This window comes from Muscardinus avellanarius (assembly GCF_963383645.1).
Source record: "Muscardinus avellanarius genome assembly, chromosome: 15".
Classification (NCBI taxonomy): Eukaryota; Metazoa; Chordata; class Mammalia; order Rodentia; family Gliridae; genus Muscardinus; species Muscardinus avellanarius.
In genome coordinates, this window is record NC_137801.1 from 25,678,032 (window position 1) to 25,693,103 (window position 15,072).

The 15,072-nt window shown below is 44.7% G+C and overlaps 1 protein-coding gene across 1 annotated transcript in view; it reads right to left on the reverse strand.

Annotated features, from left to right (window-relative positions):
• The window catches only part of XDH (xanthine dehydrogenase), a gene marked incomplete at both ends in the record, with an annotated part of 74,284 nt that extends 64,518 nt beyond the window's left edge, over positions 1 to 9,766 (reverse strand). Inside the window, 3 exons of the mRNA XM_080710972.1 lie at positions 5 to 101; positions 2,985 to 3,042; positions 9,725 to 9,766. Coding sequence (XP_080567098.1) covers positions 5 to 101; positions 2,985 to 3,042; positions 9,725 to 9,766 — 197 coding nt within the window. The remainder of the gene's footprint in view (positions 1 to 4; positions 102 to 2,984; positions 3,043 to 9,724) is intronic.
• Positions 9,767 to 15,072: the final 5,306 nt, after the last annotated feature.

Sequence of the window (15,072 nt, forward strand, 5' to 3'; positions counted from 1 at the left end):
ATACACGATCTTCTTCTGCAGATGATCATATTTGGAAAGCATCACCGTGCAAGCCCCGCAGCCCCCTTCGCCGCAGCCGAGCTTGGTCCCGCTCAGCCCCACTGGGCAGCCACCAGTTAAAGAACATGAACTAGAGAAAGGAGTCTGCGTGTTACCGGGCATGTCTGGGAGCACCTCATGTGCGCTCTCCCGTCCCCACCCACAGCTCAGGGCCCTCGACTTGGGAGGCAGCAGACCAGTAGCCTCCTCACTCAGAGAGGATGCACTGTCTCCCAGGGAGGCAGCACAGAACCATCTCCACTGCACAGAAGACCAAGGTGGCAGGGTCCCACCCAACAGTACTCAACAGCATCCCCTGGACACTAATTCCAGGGTCCAGTGGTCCTGGAGACTTCTCTAGGGATCTAGGTCTCCCAGGTGAGGTTTTACTGAGCAGATAAATCATGCCCCTAACAGGCTGAGCCTAGGAGTGGCTGGACATCAGCAATGTCGCCTGGACTAGGCAGTTATCTGAGCTGAGACTTCCTGCACCCTGGCTTTCCACCTGAACTTTTCAGGCTGATAAAGTCTCAGGACCCAAAATTAGGGCTAGCCCAGGGGCTGCTAACTTACCAGCCCATGATACACATGGATGGAAATAAAGAATCTGTGAAGTCATGGATCAATACTGGGCTCAGCTCTTCCATACACTGTGGAAAATTGTCCCATACTTTGCCTCACTAGAGGACTATTAGAGAACAGCTCAGGGATCACCTTCCCGAGACACACAGGCTGTGGGACAGAGGTCTTCAGGCCTACAGGGGCCCCAGCTGTGTACTGAAGGTGGAGGGAACTGAGGTCGTTCCCATCTGCCACCTCCTTCACTCACTTTCAAGGTAAAATTACCAACTCACAATGGCACAGCACCTCATACTTGAAAAGCACCCGTGTACTCAGTTGATCTTCGGGGTGTATGGCAGGCGGTGGAGTAGGAACTGGGATTTCCTCACAGGATAAAAACAAAACAAAACCAGAAACCAAAAATGCAAGCTACACATCACGAGTGTTACCATGCTTGTCAACAACCTAGCATGGCCATTTGACTCGAGATTTGGTGTGCGGCACCCCTGGCACAACCTGCCTCTCTCTAACACACGCCTGAGGAGGGCTCCTGAGGCCCAAGTTGTTCATTTCACAATCAAGACATATGCAGTTATCTACAGTTCGGACACCGTCAAGATATATACAGTTAGCTGGGCGTGGTGGCGCACGCTTGTAATCCCAGCATTTGAGAGGCTGGGACTGGAGGATCGCGGTTCGCAGACAGCCTCAGCTACTTAGGCCCTGAGTAACTTAGTGAGACCCTGTTTCAAGATAAAGAATAAAAAACAGGGCAGGGGGTGTAGCTCAGAGGTCAAATGCCCTTGGGTTCCATCCCTAGACTCACACACACACACACAAAAGATATATACAGTTATGTGTAGTTTAGGTTTCAGGGGTGTATGAAGACGAGTAATGGCAGCCAGAAGTCTAGCAAAGTCTTCTTCTGGCCTGGGGATCTTTCTAGAAGGCAGGATAGAAATCGAAGCTGAGAACTCCCTGCAAATTAACCCTCAGCAAAAACTGCAGTAAGCTTCAAGGACTTCACATTCATGAGCCAACTTTCAGTTTGGGATTTCCTTTGACCTTTGGCCTTTAAACCAGCTCATTGCTATGACAGCTGAAGCTTCTGGGCCTTCAGAACTAAAAGAGAAACTTAGAGAAAGCTAAAATCTACCTCAGCAGCCTGTTCTTTCAGAGTAGTAATGTATTCTGTGACCCTGGAGTAAATGGGCTGGAAATGGCATTGCATGCAGTCCCCGGTTCCTACCCACTGATTCCTCTGAGGAAAGAGCCATCAGACTGGGCTGCGTGCGCCTTCAGAGGCGCCCACGCCAAAACCAAGCACCAGGCGGTCCATGGAAGGAGAGCGAATCAGAGCCGTGGAGCCCGGGCTCACATCCTGGAGTGCCAAACAAGCCTATGTTGCCCTCAAGCATGTCATGGGAAAGAGCCACCAGATGCCCCTCTAGGAGCTGGAGGGTTCCTAGACAGTGATCAGGATGAACCTAGTCCTGCTGACAGACCCCTGGAGGGTTTCTGGTATGGGCGAGAGCTTAAGGGCCTGGGTCTGAGCTTCCTCTGGCACACTCTAGCAAAAGGCAGATGGTTTCACACCACCAGGCCTCACAGCTCCCCTGTGGAGAGGGAGTATTAAACTTCCACATGATTGCTGGGGATTGAGATAAGCCACAGAAGTCACTTTGGACTCTGCCTGTGCATAAAGCTACTCTTATTATTTCTGTTGGTTTTGATCCAGGGTCACAGAATACTTTACTACTCTGAAAGAACAAAAGGTACAGGGGATCTTCCGGGAGCCCTCCCCACACGGAGCAAAGAGCAGCACCCAAGTCTCCCCAAGGAGCCCCCTGCCTTCACTGACTCCCAGTGTCTGCAGCTGCCATGCTGGGTGGAACCTCTACATGATCCCCACCTCAGGCATCCTTTCCCAGCAGACACCCATCCCCTTGTCTCCCTCCCCGAGACAGAGCTGAAAAAGTCCCCAGGAAGTCCATTTATATACTAAGCAAGTATCAGGTAGTGCAGGACCTGCTCCCCCCAGGAAGAAGTGACCACGCAGTTCACCAGGGCAAAAGGGGCCCTTTTCAGACACAGCATCAAACCCTGGAATTACTAGTCTCTTAACTGGAAGAGATCTCTCAAAACACATCACAAACATCCCTCTCGTTTGAGAACTGAGAGCTCAGATCTAGGGAGTTCATCGACTGCCCAGGGTCACACAGCTCCTCCATGTCATTGCTGCAGCTAAAACACGAGTGTTCGGACTCCTGGCCCAGTGCTCTTTCCACCACACTTCACAGCTGCCCAACCAGAAATTGGTATCAGCCTGGAAAAAGTGACCCTGTCGCCCAGCCTCTCTCACTCCCACTTTAAAATCAGGATACGTTTTCTTCTCAGGTAAACCAAAAGGGTTGTTTCTGGATCTGCATTTTTCTCCACCACCTACAAAAAAAGAAAGAAAGATAAAAATATGCCATAGGTATTGAAAGACCCCCGCAGAGGGGAGACCCTCAACCAAGCCTTGGGATAAGCGACGCCAAGTACACACAAGAAACTTATGTCCTTGATGCAAAAGCAAAAGGTTTATTAAGGAGCCAGTGCACTGGGGCCAACTCGTATAGGAGTTCGGCCCCGAGCAACTGAAACTGAGGGTATTTATAGGGAAAAGACCACTAGTTAGGGGGGCTTGGGCCAGATTGCATGCGTTTACAAAAAATTACAGAATCATTTGAAAAGTACATTCTGTAGTCAAATGTTAGATAAGATACTAGGTGTAGTCAGCAGGTTCCCGGCACGGGGCGTGCTGACCCGGTCAGTATAGATAAGATGCTAGGTAGGTTCCTGGAACAGGGTGGGCTTATTGCATATTTCCTATTCTCAAGCCTATACTTCTTAAACTGCAGCAAAAATATTTTTCTTTTAACTATTAGCTGGCTGCTAGGGGCTTATGATTTTTCTTTTAAAATGGAGCCTTTCAGTATGTTTAACCATCTTTCTGCAACTGATTTCTCCTTTCAATATCTCACCCAGAATTTGAAGATTTAATGGGGGTCTTTTAAGATAGTTTTCTTGGCAGCTGTGTAGGTGAATCTATGAATTGCAAGCCAGCATAAATGTGTGTGCCTATCCTTCACTCCTAAAGTTGAACAGTAGGGCTCAGCTCTGGTCCCACACAGAGCACTTCTGCACCTTCAATGCTGGGCTCCTGGCTGCAATGCCAGGCCTCCTACACGCCAGGCGTGTCATCTAATCTCTCCTGGATCACACCCGTGGATGCCAGGGACAGCTGAGGTGTCGGCATGTAGACTCTAGCTCTTCTCTGAGCATATCCACTCTCAGACCCTGTGTGTGACTGCAGAAAGCCAGTCATTGGCCTGGGTTCATCACGGAGGTTTGTATATGATGGGCATTCGCAGTTAATAACATGAACACATGCTGGAGATGGAGGAAAAAAATCTCAAGTCAAAAATCCTTCTGTACATTCAGTAAGGTAGAAAGGGTTGTCTACAAAGTGAGATGCTAGTCCCCAATATGAATTGTCAAAAGAAATGCATAAGAAATCTATTTCACCATTCCTCAACATCAAGACTAAAAGGGTCTGGTAATTGAGATGACTAAGGGAGATAAGAGGTTTCTTTAGAGAGAACTGTACTATGAGCCCCACAACTTCCTAAAGTGGAAGAGAAGGTTATCTGCCTTATATTTCAAACCTCCTGAGGAGAAGGAGCTGTCCTCTGGGCTACATATAAAGCCACTATGACACCTTTGCAGTATAGAAGATATGGTGGTCTGACCTATCTGAATGGCTAGAGGTAGACTTGACATGGAATTGGTAGCCAACAATGATGCATTTAAACTCTGAGCTAAGCTTAAACCGAAGATTGGCAGCACCAGATTGGTGCACACTCCCAGAGTTCCGTAGAACCGAGGATGTGCTTGGTTGTGGACCTGGTGCAGCCACCCACAGCCTATGGAGAGCTCACTTGGAGATGCTTAGAGCTGAATCTGTGTGGAGTAGACCTCCTAAAACTGGAGGAGTGGTGCTGGGGGACTGCCAGCCTGAGAAACGCATGTAGCCCAAGTACATAGCTCATGGCAGGGGACTTGCAAGTGAACGGCCCCATGGTAGTGGCTTCCAAAGGATTTTTCATCCATTTCAGGTAGTTTCAAGTAGAAGAAAAGGTTCAGCTCCAAATACCTGAAAATCCCTGGAAGCCAGGAGCCACCCTACACCAGTACCAGCTAAATGAGAGCTTTCTGACTACCCTCATCACGCCATCCTGACTTGACACCGTTTGGCAACTTAGATAATAGGATTTTTTTTTAGTACTAAAGATTGAACCCAGGGGCATTCTACCTCTGAGCTACACCTCCAGCTGTTCCTTCTATTTTTTGTTTTGAAACAGTGTCTCGCTGGGTTGCTAAAAGTCTCACTGCATTGCCGAGGCTGATCTCGAACCTGTGATCCCCCTGTCTCAACCTCTCAAGTACTGAGATTACAGGCGTGCACCACCATACCTGACCTGATAATAGATATTTTTTTATTGACCATGAGTAACCAAGAAGTTAATGAAACTTCCAGAATTTGCCCTTTGAGTAAAGCCTAAAGGAAAGTGAGAGATAAAATTAAGTGCCTTGTGTGATTTCATTGCATGCATCCAGGTCCTGCTGTATCCTGGATACAAAGTTCACAGGATGATCCACTGGTGAAGATATCACAAATGCAAACAATCATGACCTTACCGCCTTTCTCGTGGCAGTAAGAGGCTTTCAGCTCACTGTTTTTACACACTGTTTCTTCCACCTGTCACGCCCATGACGTCAGTTCCCTGCTCATGCCTCTGTGACCTCCCCCACATTCAGGCGGAGTTCCTCGGGGTGTCCTCGAAGGCCCCTTTCCATGTGCTCCTAGTCTGCACTCTCAGCCTTTGGACCTCCGACTCTGCCACGCTGGTCCTACTGCGCTGGAATTCACCTTCTAGATTCCAGCCCCTGTGCCTTCGCACCTGCTGTTCCTCCTCCACATGCATCTTGACTTAGAGGAAGACCCCAAACACTTTCCTTGTCAAGGCCTTAACGGACCCTGGGGAGCCGTGACAGACAACCACAAGCTGTGGACGTGGCTTCTGGACTTGAGGGAAAAGGGTGAGAAATGGCAGCACTGGGAGGGTTATCGTATTTCAAAGATCTGCATATAATTGTGTTATATCAAAGCTAAATTTCTTGAATTTTATAAGTTGACCGTCGTGATCTAAGAATATCCTTATTCTTAGGAGTTGAAGGGAAATGATGTGTGAAACTTACTCTCAAGTAACTCAAAAGGAATATTTTTTACTTTATATATTTAGATATGGACTGGTTAAATACAAATATTATTTAGGCATACACATCTATGTTTGTACAAGTATATATATATATATATATATATATATATATATTACATATACAAATATATATAATGTGTGGATACAGTATATATGTATGTATATGGCATATACACACATATACATATTTATTTCCAGAGAAAGAGAAAATGATGAAGCAAATATGACAAAATGTTAACAAATGGTAAATATTAGTAAAGGGTATTTAATATTTCTTTGTAGTCATCTTGCAACTTTTTAGTAAATTTAAAATAATATTAAAATACAGTCTTTAAAATACATATTTCTTTTTTCTCTTTTTTGGTGGTGCTGGGATGGAACCCAGAGGCTTTCTACCTCCAGTCTATGCTCCCAGACCTATTTTGTATTTTATTTGGAAACAGGATCTTACTAAGTTGCTGAGAGCCTCACTAAGTAGCTGAGGCTGGCTTCGAACCTGTGCGATCCTCCTGTCTCAGCCTCCCAAGCTCTGGGATTACAAGCGTGTGCCACCACGCCCAGTTTACATATTTCTTTAGTATAGGATTTCTCAGGGCTTTTTTTTTTTTCAGTACTGGCAATTGAACCAGAGGCATTGTACCTTGTAGCTACACCCTCATCCATATTTTTTATTCCTTATTTTGAAACAGGGTCTCTCTCCAAGTTGTGGAGGGCCTCACTTAGTAGCAGAGGCTGGCCACGAACTTGCGAGCCTCCTGTCTCAGCCTCCCAAGTACTGGGATTACAAGTGTCCACCATCAGGCCTGGTTTCTCAGGGCTTTTAATATCCATCTAGCTATTATTTCATCCACTCTACTTGTATATTTACTATGAACCAAGAACTGCTCAGAGGTCTAAGAATATCCAAGATTATCTCATGCGATTAGTGCTCTGTAAAATACATTTGGAATATATTATTGCTTTGGCCCTAATTCACCTGTCCAACTAGTCTCCTCCCATTGGCAGATGCGTGGTGTGAGAAACTGAATTCCTCCAGTGCTCGGCCGTAGCCTCAGGCCCTGGGAGGTGCTTGGGAGAGGTTGACTGTGTGAGCCCGAAAGCCATGTGAAGATGTTTCTAGCCACACGTGGTTCCAGTGGGGATCACCCCTGGATACCTTCCCCCATGTGCTGCATCTTCCCAGGTTAAGATGCCGGTGTCTACTAAGCATCATGAAGTACAGAAACTATCCAAAGAACTATTGTTACAATAATAATAAAACCCCCAGCAGCTCTTCTCTTGGACTTTAGAACAGAAACGTGAAAACTAATGTTACCATGGCCTGTCCAGCCCCATATGTAAAATGGTTGTCCTCACAGGCGTTTCACATCTTACATCTAGCACCCTCTGTAGACCCCAGAGAGGGGAGACCAAGTCCTGGACAGTGGCCCAGAACCAGGACCTAAGAGGCTCACATCTGAGCATGAGTCACCAGGTTTCCACAGTTTCTTTGGTAACTTTGCACAATATCCTATAACAAACGGTCTAGAACTTCCTGAGGACAGATATGGAACAGACAGCCACTGCTGCCCTTATTCACCCAGAATCCCTGCACATGTTACCATTTCCTAGCACAGATTACATGCCATTACATCTCCAGCTCCCCAGAAGTTTCTTAAGGAGCCACATCTTCATTAATTACAGACAGACATTTGTCACAGAATCTGGCAAGAAGAGAAACTACCAGAAATAGTAAGTCGGGTTTCATATGATAATAGTCTCTAAAGGTTTTAAGTCATGTTCCTAAAGCAAGATTAAAATTAAAACTCAAGGGGGAACAATTTTTACCAAGTCAGTTTACCTTGAAATGCCCCCGTTCTAGATCCAGAGCATACCAGCAAGCCATCCCTAAAGAAGACTAAGGCCTTATATTTTCACACATGAACTGATGGCTTTTATATTTTGTTTTATTTTGTTGGTGATACCGGGGATTGAACCCAGGGACATTCTACCAGTTAGCTACACCCCTAGCCCCTTTTCTTTTCTTTTTTAAATTGTGAAACAGGGCTCATTAAGTTATCACACAAAGGCCTCAATCCTGCGATTCTCCTGTCTCAGCCTCCCAAGTACTGGGATTATAGGCCTGTGCCACCACATCTGGCTAAATTGATGACTTTTAATAAATAATAAAACCTCAAACTAAGTATGACCTCAGAAGTCACCGGATCCAGCTACTTACTCACTGTAAAAATCACTTCTTATAACAATGCCAGAGGTGTCTTTGCATAGGTAACACGCCTAGAAAGCCAACTCATCGATTGCTTCATACAGCTCTGTGATGGAATTGCTAACTGTAAAGAAATTTAAAATGTTGGAGGCAAAAGTCCTAATACCACCAGCCTGGAAGCTCTGCCCTGCCCCTTGGCTTGGTGCTGGATGCTAGCCCTGAGAAGGAAGCATCTCAGAAAGACCGCTCCATATGCCGGGCGTGGTGGCGCACGCTTGTAATCCCCGCACTTGGGAGGCTGAGACAGGAGGATCGCACGGGTTCGAAGCCAGCCTCAGCTACTTAGTGAGGCTTTCAGCAACTTAGTGAGACCCTGTTTCCAAATAAAATATAAAAATGGTCTGGGAGTATATCCCGGAGGTAGAAAGCCTCTGGGTTCCACCCCCAGTACCACCAAAAATAAATAAATAAATAAATAAATAAATAAATAAATAAATAAATAATAAAATAAAAGAAATACCGCTCCAAACACAACTGCCCCAACAGCACCCACCGCTTGTCTCAACAGCCTTTGCACCAAGCAAGGTCCAAATGGCTCATGAACTTCTCTGGCTGTCAGCCAACACATCCCAACAGCTTAAGTCCTAGAGATCCTGGGAAGAAACCCTAGGACTTAACTCATTCACTTGAGTGACTTAATCATTTGAGTCCTTGCAAATGATTCCCAAAGTGGCTCCGTTTCTCAACTCAATACAAAAGTGGCAATATAGGGAGACAGAGTGCCCTTCCCCGGGGACCCCTTGGGCGTATTCAGCGCTCAAGTTCTCCATGTGGGCTACTCTGCCGCAGCCCTCTCCATTCTTGAATGGGGAGCCCAAGCACTGCAAATATCTTGACTCAGAGAGGGCAAACAAAACTGCATTAAAGTCACAAAAATTCTCACCCTGCCTGGCAGTGCCACCTTTCTTAGGGCACCAAATTACGTAAATCTAGGCTGGTGAGCCTTTTGCAATGCTTATACGTAAAACTGGGGAAGGGGGAGTGTCCTTTATGAAGAAATCATGGCTTTCTTGCCACAAGGTGTCACTGTCTGTCCCCACACAGTAAATCATGACTAGCTGCTACACCTATATACATAATACATCAGAGCCAAAGGCTGCGTGCATTGTATATGTTGATATCAGCACAAAAGCGTATTTTCCTGCCTCTTCTCTCTGTAAAGAAAGCCACAAAAGCAGTAGGATAGGCTTGATTAAACACAAAAAGTGGAGATGTGGAGGGTGACATCCCCTCTCACCCAGAACTCTGACCCCTTCTCTTGCTCTGCCAGGGTGTCTCCTGCTACACAGTAGACAGCAGTTTATAGACACCTCTCCCCCAAATGCCCCTCCCTCCTTTGCCCCCTGAGTGTCTTGTTTGTGCCCTAGCCCTGAGAAAGTCTTCTTACCAAAGCATAGCAACACCTTTGAAGCGAGAGAAAGCGAGAACTAGCAAGAAGGGCCAGATGCACAGACCCAGAGCCTGCCTCACCCAGAGGACACAGGTCCCCTTCCAAGCAGCAGGGACTCCAAACCAAAGGTTGGCTCTTGCTTACCTTCCTGCCATTCACAAAGAAAACCAACTCATCCGTTGTCATCGTCACTGGTAGAGTCCCTCCAGTCCAGGCACCTCGCTCGCTCCCAAGAGACACAGGCAGTTATCACTGCTCTATAACTTGAAAGATACGCCTCCCAATAAAACGAAAGGAGGCTGGCCAATAGGATAGCCTGGAGCTCTGGGGTACGGACAGTTCTTGGCAAAAGCCACTGTTACATAATCCCAGAAAACGCAAACAATCCTACACAGCAAATCACTCTCTACACCTGTGTCCAAGAACCCAGAGGGAAGTGCAGCTCAGATCAGCAAGGCCTGGGTCTTGGTGTCAGGTGACTGTGGCACAGCCCACATGCAACCTGCTGGGCCCTCCCACTTGCTGCATGACAGACAGTGGGAAGGGCCAATGCCAGGCACACCCTCAATACCCACACTTGTCATTTGCAGCATCATAGACTCAACCCTGAAATGCAAGACTCATCCCCTTGCATGCTGGTGGAGGATACAGATCACAGATAGGAAGACTCAAACCCTGGCCCTGGACCTCAGCACATCCCTTAGCACCTCCAGAACCCAGCTCTCATCCCATAAAGGTATATAGAGATGACCCCAAGGTGAGAAGGCTGAAGGACAGACACTGGCTTAGAAGTACCTTGTAACTTTACAAAGAACCAAAATGTTATCGCTGTTGCAAAGATATTCTCAACAACCCGACAAATGTCATCCTGGTAGCAAGCCAATGTTTTGAGAATTTGTTTTTCTTTATTTGATTTTTTTCCCCAAGAAAACAGCTTTGACAAGTTGTCAGAGTGATTCATAAGAATATTTCAAAATATCAAATAAGTTAAAATGCACGTACCGCATGCACACAACATGGCAAAGGCCATGTTAGCACAGGGCCAAAAGCCTCCCTGATCCAGTACCATTAATGCCTGGAGTAAACACTCAGGCGCCATTCACCCAAGCAGCACCAATGGGCTCTCTGTAATCCAGCACCTGCCAGCTGCCCCTCCTCCACCAGCATCCACTCTGGGATTCTTCAGTCCTTGACAACGCACACGGCCACACAGCCGGCCTTCCTGAAGGGGACACTTCTCCTACATCTCTGAAAGTCTATGCGGAGGGAAGAAAGGAACGTTAGGCAGATGTGTGTGGTAGAGCAATCCCTTAGAGAAACTGAAGATTGCCAGGATGATGCCCTCTCCCCACACTGCCTTTATTTCACCAGGAAATAAGACCTCACTTGTAGGGTGATCAGACATCCCAGTTTACCCTGAATTATCCTGGGGTTTGCACTGAATCCCTGGCAAATCCTTCAGTCCAGGTCACTATAAAGCAGTGGTTGTTAACCAGGTTGGGTTTTCCATCTCAGGGGCCTTTGGCCATGTCTCCCATACATCTTATTGTCAGGCCTGGCTAATGCAAAGGGGACTGAAACCAGGAGTGGACTAAACAGCCTACAAAGCACAGCAAGTCCCCCCACTCCGCCCCAGCAATGAATGATCAGGCCTAAGACATCAGTCAGGCCAAGGCTGAGAAATCCTGCCCTACAAAGGAGGAAGAGTTGGGGAGAGGGTCAGGCTTTGCAGTAAGTCACTCCTCCCAATCCCTCGCACCTCTGTGAGTGACAAGCCCCCCCCCCGCCCCCGTCATGGATCCACCCAGCTTCACAAGCCTCTCCCCAGCCCAAATCCCAGATTAAGGAGAAGGCGCAGGAAGAGCCCTGGCTGTAGGGTTAGGTAGACTGGCTTGAATATAAACTCCACCACCTCTGTGCGACCTTTGCAAACATCGCCCTCAATATCCTCAAAAAGAGGGGGTTATTATGAGACAGGAGGATCGCGGTTCTCGGACAGCCTCAGCTACTTAGTGAGGCTCTTTGCAACTCAGTAAGACCCTGTTTCAAAAAAAAAACAAATAAAAAATAGGGCTGGGGTGTAGCTCACAGGTAGAATGATCCTGGGTTTCATCCTTAGTACTGAAAACAGAAAAGAAAGAAAGAAAAGGGGGTTACTATACCTACTTTGGAAAAACCAATCCTTTTAAAAACTAAATGAGACATAGGTTAAATGTGTCCCCCCCACTAGTAACTCAATATAACATATCAGTTTGCTTTCCCCCACTCAGTCAATCAATCTTCTACTCCCTTTATCTGGAGTTTAAAAAAAAAAAGTCCTCTTGCTATGGAGCATTAAAAATAAATAATTTTTCAACAAGGGTTTACATTGTCATTCAGAATATTTATTTCTAAAATTAGGAGTTGGAACTCCAAATACTAAAATTTGACAAAAACTTTGAGAACTATGATTACTTTTTATTCAGCAAATTATTTGCAGCCATTTTCCTTCTCTGTGACTTTTATTTGTTAAATTGACAAATAAAAATTATATATAGTTATCATGTACAACATGTTTTGAAATAGACGAGTATATTGTGGGATGGCTCAACTGAGCTAATTAAATGTACTACCTCACATAGTTAATCATTTTTGGAGTGAAAACACAGATTTTTCTTAGCAATTTACAAAATTTAATACATTGTTATATACTCAGGTATAATATAATAATACGATACATTATTATCTTTTCTGGACTTTCATCTCCAGATAAAAGGAATGGAAGATTGGCTGAGTGGGGAGAAGCAAACTGATAAGCTATATTGATTATCTTCCAAGAGTGACACATCTAACCTATGTCATATTTAGTTTTCAGAATTGGTTCTTACAAAGTGGGTATAGTAAACCCGTTTTATAAATGAGGATGTTGAGGCCCAGAGATCATGTCTGCAAAGGTCACAAAGAAGTGACGAAGCTTATTTTTAAGCCAGTGTAACTAACTCCAAAGCCAGACTATTAAATACGGTCACTATGTTATACGACCAATCTCTTCAACTTATTCCTCCCATCTAAATTTTGAACTATTTTACCAATATCTCATCAAACTCCTCCCAATTCCGTGTAACCATCATTTTCATCTCTACTTCTATAAACAGAACTTCTTAATATTACACATTAATTATCTTTCTGCACATGACTTGCTTAATTTAACATAATGTCCTCTAAATATATTCATGTTGTTGCAAATGACAAGGTTTTCTTTTTAAGGCTGTATTATATTTATGTGTGTGTGTGTGTTCGTGTGTGTGTGTGTGTGCTGTATCACATATATATATATATGTGTGTGTGTGTGTGTGTGTGTGTGTGTGTGTGTGTGTGTATTACATACTGTTAATGTGTAGAAATGCCATTAATTTTTGTAGGTTGGTTTGGTATCCTGCAAATTAACTGAATTCATTTATTAGTTCTAACACTTTTTTCATGGAGTTTTTAGGTTTTTCTACGTATATAAGATTGTATCTTCTGTAAACCGAGACTGTCGATATTTCCTTTCCAATTTGGATACCTTTCATTTCTTCCTCTTGCCTAATTGCTCTGGCGAGGACTTCCAGTTCTAAATTGAATAGAACTGACAAGGCTGGACATCCTTGTCTTGTTCCTGGTCTTAGAGGAAAAGCTTTCAGCTTTTCTCCATTGAATATGATGTTAGTTTTCTGGTGCGGTCTTTATTGTATTGAGGCTCATTCCTTTTAAACCTAATTTATTAAGAGTTTCTATCACAAAAGGATGTGAACTTTTGTCAGATGCTTTTTCTGCAACTATTGAGATGCTCCTATGATTTGTGTCCTTCCTTCTGTTCGTGTGGTGTATCACATTTATAGCTTTGCATATATTGAACCATCCTACTTAACCATGGTGTTTTAGTCAGCTTTTCATCACTGTGACCAAAATACTGGACAAGAACAACTTAGAGATGATAAAATTCACTTTGTCACAGTTTTAGAGGATTCAACTCAGGGCTGGCCAGCTCCTTTGCATTGGGCCTGAGTAAAGCAGGACATCATGATAGAGTAAAGATGTTCATCTCATGGAAGCTAGAAAGCAGAGAGAAGGAAGAGGTCAGGGAGAAGAGAAGCCCTTCCAGGGAAGGCCCCAGCGACCTACTTTCTCCAGCTATGTTCCACCTCACAGTAGTCCATTCAGCTATTAATGGATTAACCCACTGAAAGGTCAGAGTCCTCATGATTCATCACTCCCTCAAAGCCCCCTCTGAATAATCCCTCCAATCTACTATTGAATTTGGCCTGTTCAGAGATTTAAGGGAAGTGGTCTTCCACTTTCTGTGTGCAGGCTTACTGCTGAGGTCCTAAGGCCGGCTGAGCTGGTTCCTGGGTCAGCAGGTGGATGGGCCTGGAGTCAGGATTCACTGAGTGTACCTGCTGATTGGATCCAAGGAGGTAGTCTTGGAGCCTGGCTGTGTAAGGTGAACCTGAGACTTGTTTCCATAATTTTCTTCCTCCAAGTGGAATATTATCTCTCTCCACTCTGTGCTGCTTAGGATGGGGGGGGATGTTGACACAGACAATGTAAAACTATCCTTTCTACTGTCTCCATTGCATTTATCATCATCATCATTATTATTAATTTCTATCTTATAGCTCGCTGTTGTAATCTCCCACTTGGTTCCTTAGCTCTTGTGAAGGTTATTGCATGCACATATTTTTGTCCACATTGATGTCTCTGCAAAAGGATGAACGCTAGAAAGTACTAATCTTCCAGCATGCTGATGCTAGTCCCTTCTCTGTAGCCTTTCAAGACATTATAAATTATAAGGAAACAACCTAAATTGAGAATTTTGCAACTGAAGACTTCTTATATATGCTTTCATGGTTGGAAATAACCCTGAAATTCAGGCTGAATTAGTGGGATTTCATGCTCTGAGAATAGCCCAACTATAACTTATATTGCATTACATTAACTCAATCCACTTTCCCAAGAGATATCTTGGTTTACACTACATTAGCATGTGAGGTCCCAAAGTCCACAGAAAAGTCAGATAAGCTCAAAGGCTTTTCTAGAAGCAGGCCTCTTCCCTCTCAGAAACACACTTTCAGGAAATCACATGTGATAAAAAAAAAGATAAAAATTCTGCCAAGACACAAAAACAGACCAATGGAACAGAATAGAAGATACAAAAACAAATCCACACACTTAGAGCCAATTGACAAACACATACATTGGCAAAAAGACAGCCTTTTCAATAAATGCTGTTGGGAAAATTGGTTATCCAGTTGTAGAAAGATGAAACTAAATCCTATCTCTCAGCTTGCACAGGAGTCAACTCTAGATGGATTAAATACCTGGGAATAAGAATGGCTATTTTGAATCTACTAGAGGATGGAATAGACTTAGCACCTCAACATATAGGCACAGGTAGAAACTTCCTCAACAAGACCTCCATAGCTCAGGAAATTAAAACAAGAATTAATAAATGGGATGGCATTAAAGTAAAA